Genomic DNA, 15944 nt, shown 5'->3' with positions numbered 1-15944 from the left:
AAATTGAATTAGTTTCTTATGGTGAATTCTGATAATAAGTTACATTAGATAAGTTATTTATGCCTCAAGTAACTTATTTAGTAGATATGTTTGATAAACAACACGCTTATATGCTAAAAAGTATGTGTGTGTGTGTTCCAACATCACACGAGTACTTACCCCTTGAGTCTGTTCGGTCTACCCTTAATATCCACTGTGCATCATGTGAGCCTGACCTTTGATGTGGACCATTCCTTATTTTGGACCCACCTGGCCCTGTCTTCAACGTGAACTGTCCAACGTGAGGGGCCTACCTTCAATGTTGACCATCCACCATGTGAGGCCCACCTTTGATGTGGGCTATCTAAACAGGCCCCTGGTTTCTGAACATGTGCTAAATTTTCCTGGGAAATAAAGTCTATGGTATTCTATTTTGATCTCATAGCACTAAGTTATAGTGCTCCCAATTGCATTGGGGTACTTAGGCAGTCCAAACCATTGATCTATACCGTTCTTTAGTTTGGGTCTGCGTTTCATGGGCTACCATGCAAGGATCACACAGAATAGACAAATATGAACCATTAAATTAATGGTCTTTAATATGGGCCATTGTTTGCACAAAAATAGGTCCAATCAACAGTTCTATCCATCTGTTTGTAGCAACGTCGCTACTGTACAGTGCCTATGGGCCCCACCATGATGCACGTGTTTTACTCATCCTATCATGCTCTATCTATGGCTTTGAAAATAGATTTCTGTAGAAAATAAGGCCAAATGAAAGATGGATCGGATCAGCCGATGGCCCGTGAAACGTATTTTTGGATTTAATTGACAGTTCAGATCGATCGAATGGACTAAGAGAGCACTGAAGCTTTTCTATTTATTTTTATGTTTTAATTAATACAATTCTTGAGTTTCCTTGAGGGAACAATAAGGCCGTCCATAATGCACCCCCACGTATTAAGACCACAACGGATGTAACGCTACAAAAAAAAAAAAAAACCCAAAACAAACCATATGCATCTGATGATCCTGACCATCTCACTAACAGCCTTCAAAGGTGGTTTGAAGGCCCATATCAACCAATCAAAACCCATCAGTTGCTGGCCCACCTTGGGTTGCATTTCCACAAACTCCGGAAGATCAGAACATCATTACCGCCAACGTGTAACAGCAATAAAACCAACGGAGTAGAGCATACCCCAGGCCAAGGGCAATCCCGTGCAGGGTCCAGAATGTAGACTGTCCCACCAAACCTGCAATAGACCACTCACCTTGAAAATGTTTCCATATGGCAACAACAATATATAATACTGGTAGCAATAGGCGCTTTCATGTCATTCCATTCTCCATTGACCTATCTCTCATTAGACTAGCTGTACACGAGTTGAACCGAGTTGAGATCAGCTCCTCGAACTCGGACCGAGCCCAAGCCTGACTGGCAAGCTCGGCTCAGTTCAATCAGCAGCTCGAGCCAGTTTGAGCCAAGTTCGAGCCTGTACAACATTTTCTCAAACACATAGAATGCATCTTTAATCTCTCACATAATGCAAATCAGTAATAATACTTTACAGATATTTAATCAAATACTCAACGAGCAGCATAAAATAGTAATTTGTTTGGTATCCATTCCTTCATTGCACCCAGCTGATTCTGCAGAGAATGTATACACCCTAAACAACACTCCATTGAGTCATTTCATCAAACACTTGGCGAGCAGCATTAAGATAAAAATAACTGAGTCACCGAGCCGATTCGATCGTATTCGATTCGAGTTGAGGTTCAAGCCAAGTCAAGTCGAGCTCAAACATGCTCTAACTCAACTCGATATTTTTTCGAGCTCCAAAAACCAGCTTGACTCTGTTCGAATCCAATTTCAAGCTGAGTCGAGCAAGCTGACCAAGCTAACTCGACTCGTGTACAGCTCTACATCACAGCAATAAAAGAACCTATACTAGAAAACGCTTGCTGCAATGACGACCATCCATCACACAACTATATACATTTTTTGGCTATTTGCTGGCCTCAATGCTAGATAGTTTTACCATTGATAACAATCTTAAACAGAAGTATCAAAATAATTTGCAGCAATCATGACCGTCCGTCACCACAACTACAAAGATTTCATGACCATTAGCTGACCATAATGCAAGATAGTTTCACCATTGACAGGACTCTTAATCATAAGTATCAAAATCTTCTGCTGCGATCAAAACTGTCAATCGCCACAACTACAAAGATTAGTGCATGATAATTTCACCATTGATAACCTAACACAACACTGGGTGAACAAAATTCAAACAGCCTTTGAATTCTCATTAACATTATTATTATCTGAACAGCAACATACATATATAAAAGACATGCTCCAGTGCTCTCAGAGCAGAGCACTGTATGTTACAGTGCTCCCACTTGGCATTGGTTCACCTGGACAGTCCAATCAATCGATCTGAACTGTTCATCAAGTCCAGAACATATTTCACGGGCCATAATGGAAAAACTGCACTGATCAATCCAATCTATCCTTGGTTTCGCCTTATTTTCTAAAGTCGTCTTAAGAATCATAAGCAACCTATTGATTGGACCTATTTTTTATGCAGATGATCTTGACCGTCCACATTAAAGGCCATTGATCAAATGGTTAAATATTTGTCAAATCAGTGTGATGTTTGTGTGGTAACCCATGAAATGTGCACTGGACCTAATGAACAGTCTAGATCAATGGATTGGACTAAGTGTCTCAATGCAAATAGGAGCACTATAACATACAGTCTGAGAGCATTGAAGCATTTCTCTATATAATACAAATAAATCTTCAGATGGTCACCGACTACCTACCACTGCACCTGTCGATGACAACAGCCCCCCGAAATTCCCGTGCTTTTAGTTTGGCCATGTAATTTGACATGGAAGATCAGATGACTGATTCCGTAAAGAGAGCAGGTTCTAGAAAATGTTCTTTCGTGGTTTCAGGACTGCGTCTTGCCGCGTTCGTTGAGTTCTTGGAAGAAGGATTTCGCTGCTTCATAGGTAGACCAGCAGATAGCAGCAGCAGGAGCGTGGAAGAGCATTCTGGGTTTCCATCCCCTAAGGAGTCCACTGTATCCATCCTCCCTCACTATGGTTCGAATGACATCCCCAATTGAGCCACTTGCGAATCTGTCACATCCGCAGACGCCCTGCACAGGCCATTGGAAAAATGAAGATTATTCTATAGTCTGATAATAATTACTATACTTAGAAATGGTAAGTGAGAGAAGAGGAACAGTTAAATCCAGAAACTTGTTGAATTCATGGATTTGGAATTGGCAAATCCCAAAGTCCATTGTTTGGTAATCAACCTACAAGTCCAAGGATTTTAGCAGTATTTATTGCAATAACAGAGCATTTATTGCAAGGGCATAAATTTTATCACTTTTGAGAGTCTTGTTTTGTGGATTTGTCAAGTCTTTGGTGTTTTCTTTCTTTATTTTATTTTATTTTATTTGACCCAAATCCATGGATCTATAGGGTTATGGATTTGGTAAATCCATGAATTTACCAAATCCTCAACAAAAACAAACATGGGGGATTGTAAATCCGTGACTTTCAAAAATCCCTGCCCCAAAACGCTCACCCAAACAGCCCCCAACAACACTTGGCGATGAAGGATATGTGGAAACAACTAACAAGAGAACAGTTGCAAGCATTCACACAAACAGTGAAATAGTTGCATAAGTTGGGAGTGAGAGATTCAGAAGTTACATGAGATGAGGATTTCAGAACCAATTCTCACTACACATGCAAATGCAGCACTTAAGAGTGTGAATCATCCTATCAGTGGGTCCCACTATCTATGTGCCACGGCCAGAGAATCAGGCAGTCTGGTCATCGGGCATATATAGAAAAAAATAATAAAAAATCAAAGGTTACGAATAATTGACCAGCAGTCCACATCCAATGTAAACATGTGGTCCACCTGTGGCTGATGGACTGATGCCTGATTTTGAGACCACGGCATGTGCATGCCCTATTGGCACCATTTCAGGAGACAAATGGAGAACCTACTTTTGTAAGCAGCCTCAGCATATTCATTTCCAAGGGCTGGCGGGTGGCAAATGAAGCTTCAAAGAGTAGACATTCAATCGAACGAGTGATATTCTCATTAGCCATAAAGAAAAAGCAGATACATAAAATCAGTTACATTACAATAAATTTGTGAAGAAACTGTTTCTTTCAAGGAACATGTACCTTTAAGATGGTGACTTCATTTAGAAAAAGGCAAAAATATTTCAAAAATGGACTTGGTCTATTTCATATTGCAGAAAAAAGGTCTCTTTGGTCCAACCTATCAACAAAATCAAGCTTCCGTCCACATGAAGCTTGGGGTAGCTTCATACAAACTTTGAGGCTAGCCTCAAGTGATATAAGCTTCACAAGCTCTTTAAGCAATGAGAAATACAAATGGACGCAGATGCAGTGATAAAACGGGAAAGAGGGTTCCGCTACCTCAAACCACAACTTGACATAAGTACCCACCTAATTGTTGTTGATCATAACAAAGGCAAACAGTTATACCACTCACTTCGCATTGTGTTTCACATACTATCCAACAACTTCGGTGCCCGAGCTTTTTCTAAGAACAAGTGGAAAGGGGTTCTCCAGTTGGAAACACGGAGCTTACCCATCAAAGTACCAAAATAAGATGAGGAAACTCCACAATGGCATGCCATTTAGGGGCCCAAGTAACACGACAGCACCGAACTAAATTCAAGAGTTTAAAAGTCCTTTCAATGGGTGCTCTAAAGGCAGGCCCATCTAAGAGATCCCTCGAATAGTTTCGGATGGTTTGAAGAGTATAGGCCCATGGTAAGTCCCACAACGAATAGGTGTCATCCTCAGGCTGAGTGAAGACCTTAGAGTCTAACATGGGAGAAATGTGGAGAGAGATAAGGCAGCAACCAACTTAAGAGTTGCCACAATCCCTTCCACCCCTAACTTGTATCAAAACTGGAAGCTAAGAGCAAGTGTCCATACCATTTTTTATATATATAATGATGTTAATAAACACAAGAGCCCTTTTTACCTCTAGATAAACATGCATCCCTCTTGGTTCCTACGACGGAGGCAACTTTACGTGCACATTTAAAATTTCGTACTGAAAGTTTTGTTCCTTTATCAGATGTTTGGTTCCTATGAGGGAGGCAACGAAGTTATTCCACACACTGTTCCTACCTTGATCAAGTAGATTGTTCTAATCTTTGTAGAGTTGTGACACCCAACATATGAAAGATAATGTTTGGAAACAAGAGTATATGAAAGATTGTAATCAGTGAAAGAGACCCTAGAGTGGTAAGATATAACAGCTCCTATGAAGACTTGTAAATAAAGTTTTCCGATAGAGAACACGGGAACATAAGGCGAGATGCTTTCCAATAGTGACCTAGATGAAATCTCTAAATGAAAATCCAACTTAATTTGATTGAGATTCTATTTCAATCTATAGAGAAGACAAATCTTCCCAACAACATCAGCAAATCCCTCACTAGTGAGCTATGATACTAGAATCCCAGATCCTTCAAATCCCTCAGAGCAGCAGTGTCATATATGGCATGATTCAGGCATACGATGATCAGGCTCAACCCTACCACAACCTACTCACATAATGATTAAGACTTATAAGAGTTATTAAAATTTTAAAATATTTTCAGCCAGCTGCGCTATATCTACATGAATCCTATTCACCCATTCCACTCTATCAAAGGCCATAACTTCAGTTAGACCATGAGTCATCAAGTCTCTTCGTAGAAGTTCATACTATCTCAACCTGAATATTCAAATTGAAATGGCTAAACAGCTTGCTGAATCAAAATCTCTGTATTAGTAACAAATACTTAGATAAGAAACTTAGGAAAACTCAGGAAAACTTTCCTCCTCTACCTCCTAGAATCCCTACGAAATCTTTAACCACGATTTGCCAACTCTTAGACGACTTTCATAATAATATAATCATCCGAAACAGGATACTCTATATCTACAAGGATTAAGCCAAATCATAATGAGCTAAAAATAGCATATGTGGACTTGCATTATTCCCCAAAGGTTGGAGATAATTCGACTATAGTGAGTTTGATATAGTAGAGGTCAGCAACCAACTTTTTATTCACCTGCATTCATAATGGGACTTGCTTTTTATTTTCACCAACACCGCATGTATCAACCTCTTCTAGCATTGGAGTTTTCCTGTTTCCTCAGGCAATTTGCCCATATCAGCAATAACTTTATCTAACATGTTAGACCTCGTAAAGGTACTTGAACAAATCATCCAAGTCGAAAGTCAGAGAGATTTCTAAGTTATATGTTAACTTGATGTCATAAGCTTTGTTACCCAACAACCTCTTAACTTAGCATGGCCCAGTCTCATAAGCTCCCCTTGGAAACCTTTCTTTATGTAAATAAACCCTACAAAGTCACATTCATCACACACCCACACATAAAATATTCTCTCAGCAATGTTCATTCACAGCTTCAACCCTCTTCTTCATGCACACGCACACACCCCGTGCATGGCTCTCTTCAACCCTCTCCGTCCGAGCTTACAAGACCCGGATGTGTTCAGTGAATGCATCACCATCATTGACAAGCCAATCATGTAACAGTATTGGTTAAGTACATCAAGTGGACTGCTCCCATTTACAATCTCAAATGGGGTTTCCCCATGGTACGAGTTACTAACCCGTTGTAGACAGACTCACTTGGAGTCAAGCCATGTCCTACTTAGATACATTGTCATCTATAATGCTCGTTGAAAGATAACTGAGTATGCTATTAACTACCTCAATTTGCCTATCTGTCTTTGAGGGTGATATACACTGGAGATCTAAATCTTAGTCCTCAAAAGCTTCAATAAAATGCCAGAAGTGCCCCCAGCCTCCCACAAACTTCGAATTGTAGTCCAAAGTTTAGTCTTCAATATCCCATGGAATCTCACAATTTCCTTGAAGAAGAAGAGGATGTTTGTGATATGGATAAAGTATATTGTCGTCTTGCACAGTAAGAAATTAGTCATTTTCCAAAAGTGGTCCACTATGACGAAAAATCATTTGTTCCCTTCAAAGTTCTATGAATTCCCAAAATGAACTGCATGCTAATATCTACATATAACACAATTAGGATGGCAGAGGCATATAAAGGTCAGTGTTTTGCACATGCCCTTCACAAACTTGGCATTTGTGACACCATGCAATAGCCCAATGTCATGATGCATGTAGGGCCTCCTCCATAATGGCCAATGCTTCTCTTTTGAAATGCACACCCAATCCTCCTTAGAACTTGGATAAGATCTTTTCCAATGTCAATCCTTCAAGAATGCACAAGCAAGATTCCTTGAATAAATATCTGCTGTCTGAGATGAATTCACACTTTGGATCTCGGCCATCCACACATCTATCGAGCACCTTGCTGAACATGCAGTCCTCATATCATTCTTTTAATTCTCCAAATCCACTTCATGGCAAGTGGCCCCAACAAGACCAACCTCTTAGTCAAAGGGATGCAACTAGAAAAGAAAGAAAAGAACTAATTACAGTTTTGAGGATTAAGGTACAGGATTTTAAAGCTCCAATATGACTCATGGAAGAATAAGTGATGTCACTCCATCCAAGCCTACAACATCACAACTAGAATTCCTACGGCATTGCACCAGTAGAAAGAGAATCCCAACAGCAAGAAACGATGAAAAAACTCAAGTCTTTTATTCAAAACATTCATCATAACTCTCACGTGTGTGGCCCTAGGACAAATTGATAAACATGAAAACACAATTTCCATATTTGCCTCAACTATCTTTCCTACTATCATTGAACTTGAGTTTTTTATTTTTTTATTTTTTTATTTTTTTTATTTTAAATGCAACCAAAATTTATTAAAAACTGCACGAAAAGATATATACAACTCCAGAATGAGGGATCATCTAGAAATCAAACCTCAATCCCCTCTACACATCAAAAGTAATCCCATTCCAATTACCCTTTCCTAATGCCCAACTTATGACCCAACATCTCATCCACAAAAGACATCCTAACACGGCGAGTGCATGCTAGAGGAGCAAGGGATCACCGTCTTCCTCCTCTATGATAAATCCTTGATTCCACAAGGTAAAAATCCCTAAAAACAAGAATAAAATTGATAATAATTGAATGAATTGTTCGCGATGTACTTCATATGGCTTATATAAGCCTTGGTTCATAACTTTCTCAAATAGTAAACTTCTAAAAAAAATAGTAAAGGATGTCTTAACTGACTCAAAGTCTCCAAAATGAGTCAAAAAGAACTTTAAGCTATCATAAAACCCCCCAAAACCTAAAACACCCTAACAATAGTAAATTGTAACTTAACGAAAAATTGTAAATTTTGACTTCAAACTCAAATTTGACCATTAAACCGATTAAATTTTGAAACTGTTTGAGGTTTGGCATTGGCTGGGATGTAGCTCATTGATGGCTTTCCAAACATATATTATACACATGGTTCTGTTAACTCTTTTTTTAGCCATAAATCAACCAATAAGACCTGATTCTTCCATGATGCAGCAGAGATGCCTAATTCTTCCCAATATATGTATGATGTGCTAGAAGGATGTGGAGTCTATTGATTATTTGTTCATTTATTGCCCCTTCGCTTGGACAGTGTGGGACTTCTTTTCCGCAATGCATTTAGCTTGGGTAATGCTAAAGTCTGTGGATGTTCTCCTTTAGGCTTGGCACGACAGTAGTGTTAAAAAAGATGAGAGAACAACATGGCGGTTGCTCATTATGGCTATTTTTTGGTCCATTTGGAAGGAACGGAATGATAGATACTATCGAGATACATGCACCTCCGTCAACATTCTGATTTGGAAAATCATCAATCTTTTGTTGATTTGGTTCCCTAATGTGGATGCGGCCAGTGTTTCAATTATCAGCAATATTATTGAATTATCACCGATAATATCAGTGTCGCTGCACTGGCAACAACGAAACCCCAATTTTTCGTTTCTCTACAGAAAATTGCCGAAATATTGGCAAAATTTTCATTATTGTCGATAATTTGGATCCTCACCAAGAATATCGACTGTAGCCACCAACTACGCAACCTACCAAGGGAAAACTGCAGCCAACTACCTCTTAATAAAATAATAAAATAATAATATAAAAAAAAAGGTAAACCTCGGAAGAAAAATAAAAATAAAATCAGATGGGGTGGCTGAAATTGCGTAAATACGTAAAAATAAAAATAAAAAATCTTTGATTTCGCTATTATTGTAAATGCATGAGAGATTTTCATACTTGGTTGATCGGAATACGGAACTCGGAAGAATGCCTTGATCGACAGCGCCAATCTTTGAACATTGCATAGAGGTAAGAAAAACCTCAAAATTTTCCTCTTTCTTTTTCAATTGGAAGCTCGATGTCACAATTCCGGCAAAAAATCAATGATTTTGGTGATTTCCTCTCGATTTGGGGGAATGATTTAGGGTTTTGAAACCCTCAATCAAAAACCCCTTTTACTTCGGCAAGAATCCCTCTCGCGAACGAAATTTAAGGGTTTTTTTAAGCTTCGAGCCTTCGACAAAGCTTGCGTACCAAGTAACTCCTATGCTTTCTTGTACCGAGTAAACTCTCTTGGACCCACCGTGAATGTATGTGGTTTATCCATGCCGTCCATCAGTTTTTCCAGCTCATTTTAGGGGTTAAGCTCAAAATTGAAGCACATCCAAAGCTCAATTGGACCACACCATAGGAAACAGTGAGAATAATGATTTGTACCATTGAAACCTTCCTAGGGCCCACAGTGATGTTTATTTGTCATTAAACCTGTTCATAAGATCATACAGACATGGATGGAGGTAAAACACAAAAAATCAGCTTGATCCAAAACTTGTGGCCCTTAACAATTTTTCAAGAGTATACATTCAATCTACACTGTTTCCCGTGGTGTAGTCCACTTGAGGTTTGGATATGCTTCATTTTTTATATGAAGCACTGAAATTATTTGGTAAAATGGATGAACAGAGTGGAAAATACATAAATCATGGTGGGCCCACAAAGTTTACTCAATGTGCTCAACTTATTGATTTACTTAGTACACAATCCATCTTCTAGATGAAGTTGGGTGCGCGACATGTTTAGATGGCTTGGTGCTTTGTGGGGCCCACTGTAATGTTTTGTTTTTGCCATCCAACCTCTTGATTAGGTCACACAGACCCAATGAAGCGAAAACACAATTATCAATTTGATCGAAAACTTTCGTGGCCCCTAAGAAGTTTTTAATGGTGGGATTCAATCACTATTGTTTCCTTTGGTGTGGTCCACTTGAGACTTGGATCTATTTCATTTTTTTAGACCGTGTACTAAAATTATATTCTGAAACAAATGAATGGGGTGGATTTATCACAACGATGATAGTAGGCCCCACATAGTAAGGGTGTGGTGTTACCTGATCCGCTCCCATGAAGGCCATCGATTGCCTACTTAGGGTGTTGGACAGTGTTGTGGGACCTGCCACCATGATGTCTATGTTTATCCATGTCGTTCATTCATTTTTTTAAGATCATTTAAGAGCATGATCCAAAAAATTAGGCAGATCCAGATCTCATCTGGAGCGTACCACATGAATTAGCGGTGATTAAATGCCACCATTAAAACCTCTTTAGGGTCACAAAAGTTTGGGATCAAGCTGATATTTTTTTTCCTTTCATCCAGGACTTTATGACCTAATCAACAAGATAATAATGGGCCCTAGGAAGTTTTTAATGGTGGGTGTTCAATCACCATTGTTTCTTGTGGTGTGGTCCACTTGACATGTGGATCTGTCTTATTTTTTGGCCCAAGCCATAAATTAATCTTTTAAAATAGATGGACGACGTAGATAAAACACATATATCATGGTGGGCACGCATAACACTTGTCCAGTAGCCACCTCATTACTAGCAACCTAGATAAAACATAGACATTGATTTCCAACAAAGCCTTTGGCAGGAAGTTCATGCGTTGGGATAATGGGTGGGTCCCACCCTGATGTTTGTGAGAAATCCACCCCGTCCATCAGTTTTGTGACCTCATATTAGGATGTGCTACAAAAAATGAGGTGGATCCAAAACTCAAGTGGGCCATACGAGAGGGAAATATGTGTATTTAGGCATGCCCTCATCTCTCATGTATTTTTTTGTAATTTTTTAAATTCCTAAATATGCAACTGTGTATTTGGGCATGTCCTAAAGTTTCACTGAAAAATTCCACCATTTTCCCGCATTTTCAGTTATTGGCGATAACGATATTATATCCATTGTTTTAAATATCGACGATATCGGCCAATATATCTTGTATCCCACCTGTGCGATACGAAACATAAGTAGTGGGATATATCCCACATGTTTGATCCGGTGAGCCTTTTTTTTTTTCGATCCTTTTTTCTATAAATCATATTAAATCATTGTCAAATTGTTACAAATCCATGATTTTTCATGTTTTGAATGACATGAAAAATCATGGATTGGGAACTTCGATTTCGAGATTTGGAGGAGAAAGAACAAGTTGTGGAAAATTGAAAAAAAAATCAAAATCAAAATCAAACATGTATGTAACCTAATCTAGTGATTCTTCTTTTGATTTTGAATGTATTACTTGTGCTTCGACACGTCTTCTTACATTTATAAATTATAAGAATAGAATTTGAATATACTTGCATTAATTCAGTTAGACAATGCACAGATTAGGAACCCATAAAAAGAAAACCTATTATGTGCACTTGTTTTTTGTAATGTTTTGATTTGTAAGTGTGTATTGATGTCTTTTTTAACAATCACTGAAATTTTGTTGAAAAATTCAACCAATTTCCAATGTTTCCAACAACAGCAATCCATTACACAATACAACTGATATATCCCATGCGATAACCAATATGTATCTGTATCCTAAGGGTGTGATATGTAACGTGATACCAATATTTCAAACATTGATTATATTTTTATATCCGGCTAGTGAAACTTGTAGCAATACCAACAACTCGAACACTGGATGCAACTAATGTTGCGCTTCATCTTTCATGATGTAGTTTCATTTTTCTGCTTTGTATTCTTTTCCAACTATGCGAGCTTTATTAAAAAAAAATGTTGTTTCCTCTATTTAAAAATAAATAAATAAATAAAAGAGTCAATAAGACCTGATTTCTCTCAATCTTGGCCCTCCATACAACTACCCTTGACTTATCCTACACCACATCCTCTCCTAACTCTGATGAATTATAGAAGGCCTTTTTGTTTTGTTCCTTACATGACTAAAGCTTTGAGAGCAAAGAGAGTCACCATATAGGTTTATGACTTCTTCTCAATGGAGACCTGCCATTCCACAAACTCATGGATAGATTAACTCCCCAAAGACTTGTGAGATTCCACCATGATTCCACTCAGAAGTGATAGTGAACAAAAGGCATCACCTAATTAACTCCCAAAAGACTGATAAGTTTCCACCATAATGCCACTTAGAAGTGACGGTGAATAAACAAATGATTCGTTTACTTGTCGCCTTAGCGTAAAGACAAATAGCAACCTTTGGTAAGATATAGCAAGTCCTTCCATAATATAACATAAAGATGAACAGGCAATTCAGGACTTAATAACAACATTAAAATAAACAACTAAGAATTTCCTCATGAAGGACGAAATACCTCTATCATCAACACCATGAAAGTACTTAACGCATTTGAAAGACCAAATGGCATCACGAAGCACTCATAGAACCCATCTGGCCATCCCATGTATTAAACACAACCTTCCACTAGTCCCCCAGCTATATTTGAGTCTGATGATACACGCTCCTTGGGTCGATCTTCACTCCGTGTGGCATATCCCATATACCATTGAAAGATAGAGTAAGAAACCGATACTTAATTGTGAACCAACTGATCATGTTATTGTCCACACACATCCTTCAAGACCCGTCTTTCTTAAGAGTTAACAACACAGGAACAAGACATGGTCACATATTTCTAGGATTAACCCCTTTTGGCCTTTTATAGTTACTTTGTAACTTGAAAGTGGAGCTCAGTGTGCTTGGCTGGATTCATTTGGTAGTGCATAGGATTCAATGGGCTTGAACCTTGCACCAAATTAATATGGTCTTGAATACTAAGTGCAACCAACTGTTCTTCAGGCACCAAGTCCTAATATTGACATAGGAACATACATAACATAGGTGGAACCGTGGAACATTCTTCAGGCACCAACAACCTTACTTTCTTCTTCAAACCATTGTACATTGAATGACTTTGCTCCTTTTGATCAGATTTGGGTGTTAGGAGTTGCTTCAGCAGGTGTAACATGATATTAACGCCATTATTTTTTAAACGGTATATTAATATTACCCTTAATGCAATAATAAGTGTTAGCCAAAGTCAAATACACCATATCTCAATCCCCACATCCATGTTCTCTCCAACAGAATGTTGCATGCATCCATGGGGCATGTCACACCAACCTCATCACCATACTTAGAACTGAAAAAGAAGGATACGTAGAACTTGACGTTAAAAGAGAATTCACCTCCTTTCTTAAACCAACGAATTTGACACAAAGGCAGATGTTAATATTTCTTCAGTTTTATTTTATCTAATGTTTTAAGTATCGACGATATTGGCTAATATATCCCACGATATATCTTGTATCCCACATGTGTGATACAAAACGCACAAGTAGTGCCGATATATCCCACATGTTCGATCTGGTGCGCATTTTCAATTTTCGATCCCCTTTTTTTTTGTTGAAATTATGTTAAATCAGTGTCAAATGGTTATGTAAATCCATTGGTTCTTCATGTTTTGCATGAAAAATCATGAAGTTAGAGCTTTGATTTCGACATCAATTTGTTCTCCATTTTTTTTGAAATTTCCATTCAACCAGCTGTCAATTAAGACTAATTTCGAAGTATTTATGAGTATTTAATGAAATGATCATCACATACACTCTAATTTTAAAATTTGAGTGTAGGTGGTCCAATTTGGGGAAAATTGGGAAAAATTCAAAAAATTCCCAATTTCTCCCAAATTGTGATGGGGACATCAGATAACCTACTCGGGTGTACCAGAGATGAAAACGGCCACCCATATTAACGTAGTTTTCTTTGTGGATGGGAGACGAGTTCCAGATTGGGAAGACCTCACATGAATTGGACGTGCATCTGGAAGACCCCCACGTTGGGATGATGCACATGGGTTGGTTAGGAGATCATTTTAGTTATAGGATTTCTATTTTGTGTCGATCTGACCGTTGGATCTTGTCGATCTGGCCATTGGGCAACCAAATCTTTTAGATCCAGGCCCCTTGGACTATGATCTTGCATTCTTTATGTTTTTTGTTATTTTTAGGAGTTATTTGATGGTTGAGATTGATAATAAATGGTTTAGTTTTCTTATTTTGGAGGATGGGCCACTTCACTTGAGTGAGTGGCATAGTTGTAATTATGCTGGATTTTTAATTCCGAATTTTTAATTCTAAAAGCACAGGAGATGTGGAGTTCCAACCCTAGTGGGGATTTGAGAAGAAAAAATAAAAAGAGAAAAGCTCTCTTGTGTGAAGGAATTTTTCTCCTTATTTTCTAAGATTTTTTGAGAAACCCTCCCTTCCAATTAAATTGTGAAAGGGTAGAAGCTTGTTTGGTGGTGTATTCCCCAAGGTACATTCTTCCTCTTTCTCTTCTTCGAAATGTATTCTTCTTCTTCTCGTCTTCCACTTTTCCATTCCATTACAACCTATTAAACCCTAGATCTTCATTTTCATCTTTTCCCTAATTTTCTAAAAACCCTAATTCCAAAATTCCCAATTCCCATGAACCCTAATTTTCCAATTTTCTAATTTTTCTCTTCCTAACCCTAATCATAAAACCTACAAATCTATCCCTTGAGTGTGGAACATGCCTATGCTAAATTAGAAGTTTTATCCATCCATCAAGCCTAGTTTTAATTGATTTATGTGATTTCTTAGCATGTGGGCATGTGATTTAGGTTAAATCAGATTTTATTTTCTATTGTTTACTCTTAATTACTTGGTGGGTTAGCATCTTTTGTTAATTAAATTACTTTATGGACTCTTTCATAATCTCCACGTTGCATGTTAGCATTAAATCATGTGTCCTGCATCAAATTGCTTGCAATATTACACTCAAAACATGAAATCAAGCATGTATGAGGGTTGATCTACTGATTTGTTAAGCCCTAGTCAATTTTTGAAAAATAAAAATCATTTTTAATTAAAATTTATTAAATTATTACTTCTTCTTTTTTTCAAAATTTCCCTTCAACTAGCTATCAATTGAGACTAATTTCAAAGTATTTAGGAGTGTTTGATAAAATAATCATCACATACACTCTTAAATGTTATGCATTCAATTTGAATATAGTTGCATTAGTTCAGTCAGATAGTGCATAACTTAGGACCCGATGCAAAGGAAACCCATTATGTGCACTTCTTTTTTGACATGTTATGATTTAAAAGTGTATATTAAGGTATTTTTTAACAATCCCTGAAGTTTCATTGAAAAATTCAACCACTTTCCCAATGTTTCTCAAAAAAGTGAAATAAATTTCCTGATACAAATGATATATCTCGTGCGGTAACCGATACGTATCTATATCCCAAGGATGTGATACGTAACACCATACCGATATTTCGAACACTGATTTTATCCACCATTTTTGCGAGACTATGATCTCCTTACTTCCCTATTTACCATAATTATGGCCATAACCATCACCCTCATCCATTGAACAACCAACATCTCACCCTATTTCCATATAGATATGCAACATCTCCTATAGGCCATCCCTATTCTCATATGCATGTTCTTTACAATTGGAATTTTTTTCCACATACCCGCTTACCTTTCAATCTATTAACCAAAACTCGCTTGCTTTTCGAAACTTTCTTTTAAGCCGCCAACCTTTTAGAATATGTT

At 37.8% G+C, this 15944-nt stretch overlaps 1 protein-coding gene across 1 annotated transcript in view; it reads right to left on the bottom strand.

The window, feature by feature from the left end:
* Positions 1–2221: 2221 nt before the first annotated feature.
* The window catches only part of LOC131223693 (uncharacterized), a 28051-nt gene continuing 14328 nt past the window's right edge, over positions 2222–15944 (bottom strand). The window contains exon 2 of the mRNA XM_058219161.1: positions 2222–3158. Within this exon, the coding sequence (XP_058075144.1) occupies positions 2949–3158 (210 nt within the window). The 3' untranslated portion in view covers positions 2222–2948. The remainder of the gene's footprint in view (positions 3159–15944) is intronic.

Source organism: Magnolia sinica, chromosome 13 (genome assembly GCF_029962835.1).
Source record: "Magnolia sinica isolate HGM2019 chromosome 13, MsV1, whole genome shotgun sequence".
NCBI lineage: Eukaryota > Viridiplantae > Streptophyta > Magnoliopsida > Magnoliales > Magnoliaceae > Magnolia > Magnolia sinica.
Note: the sequence above shows the minus strand (reverse complement) of the source record. Positions and strands in the feature narration are given on the sequence as shown.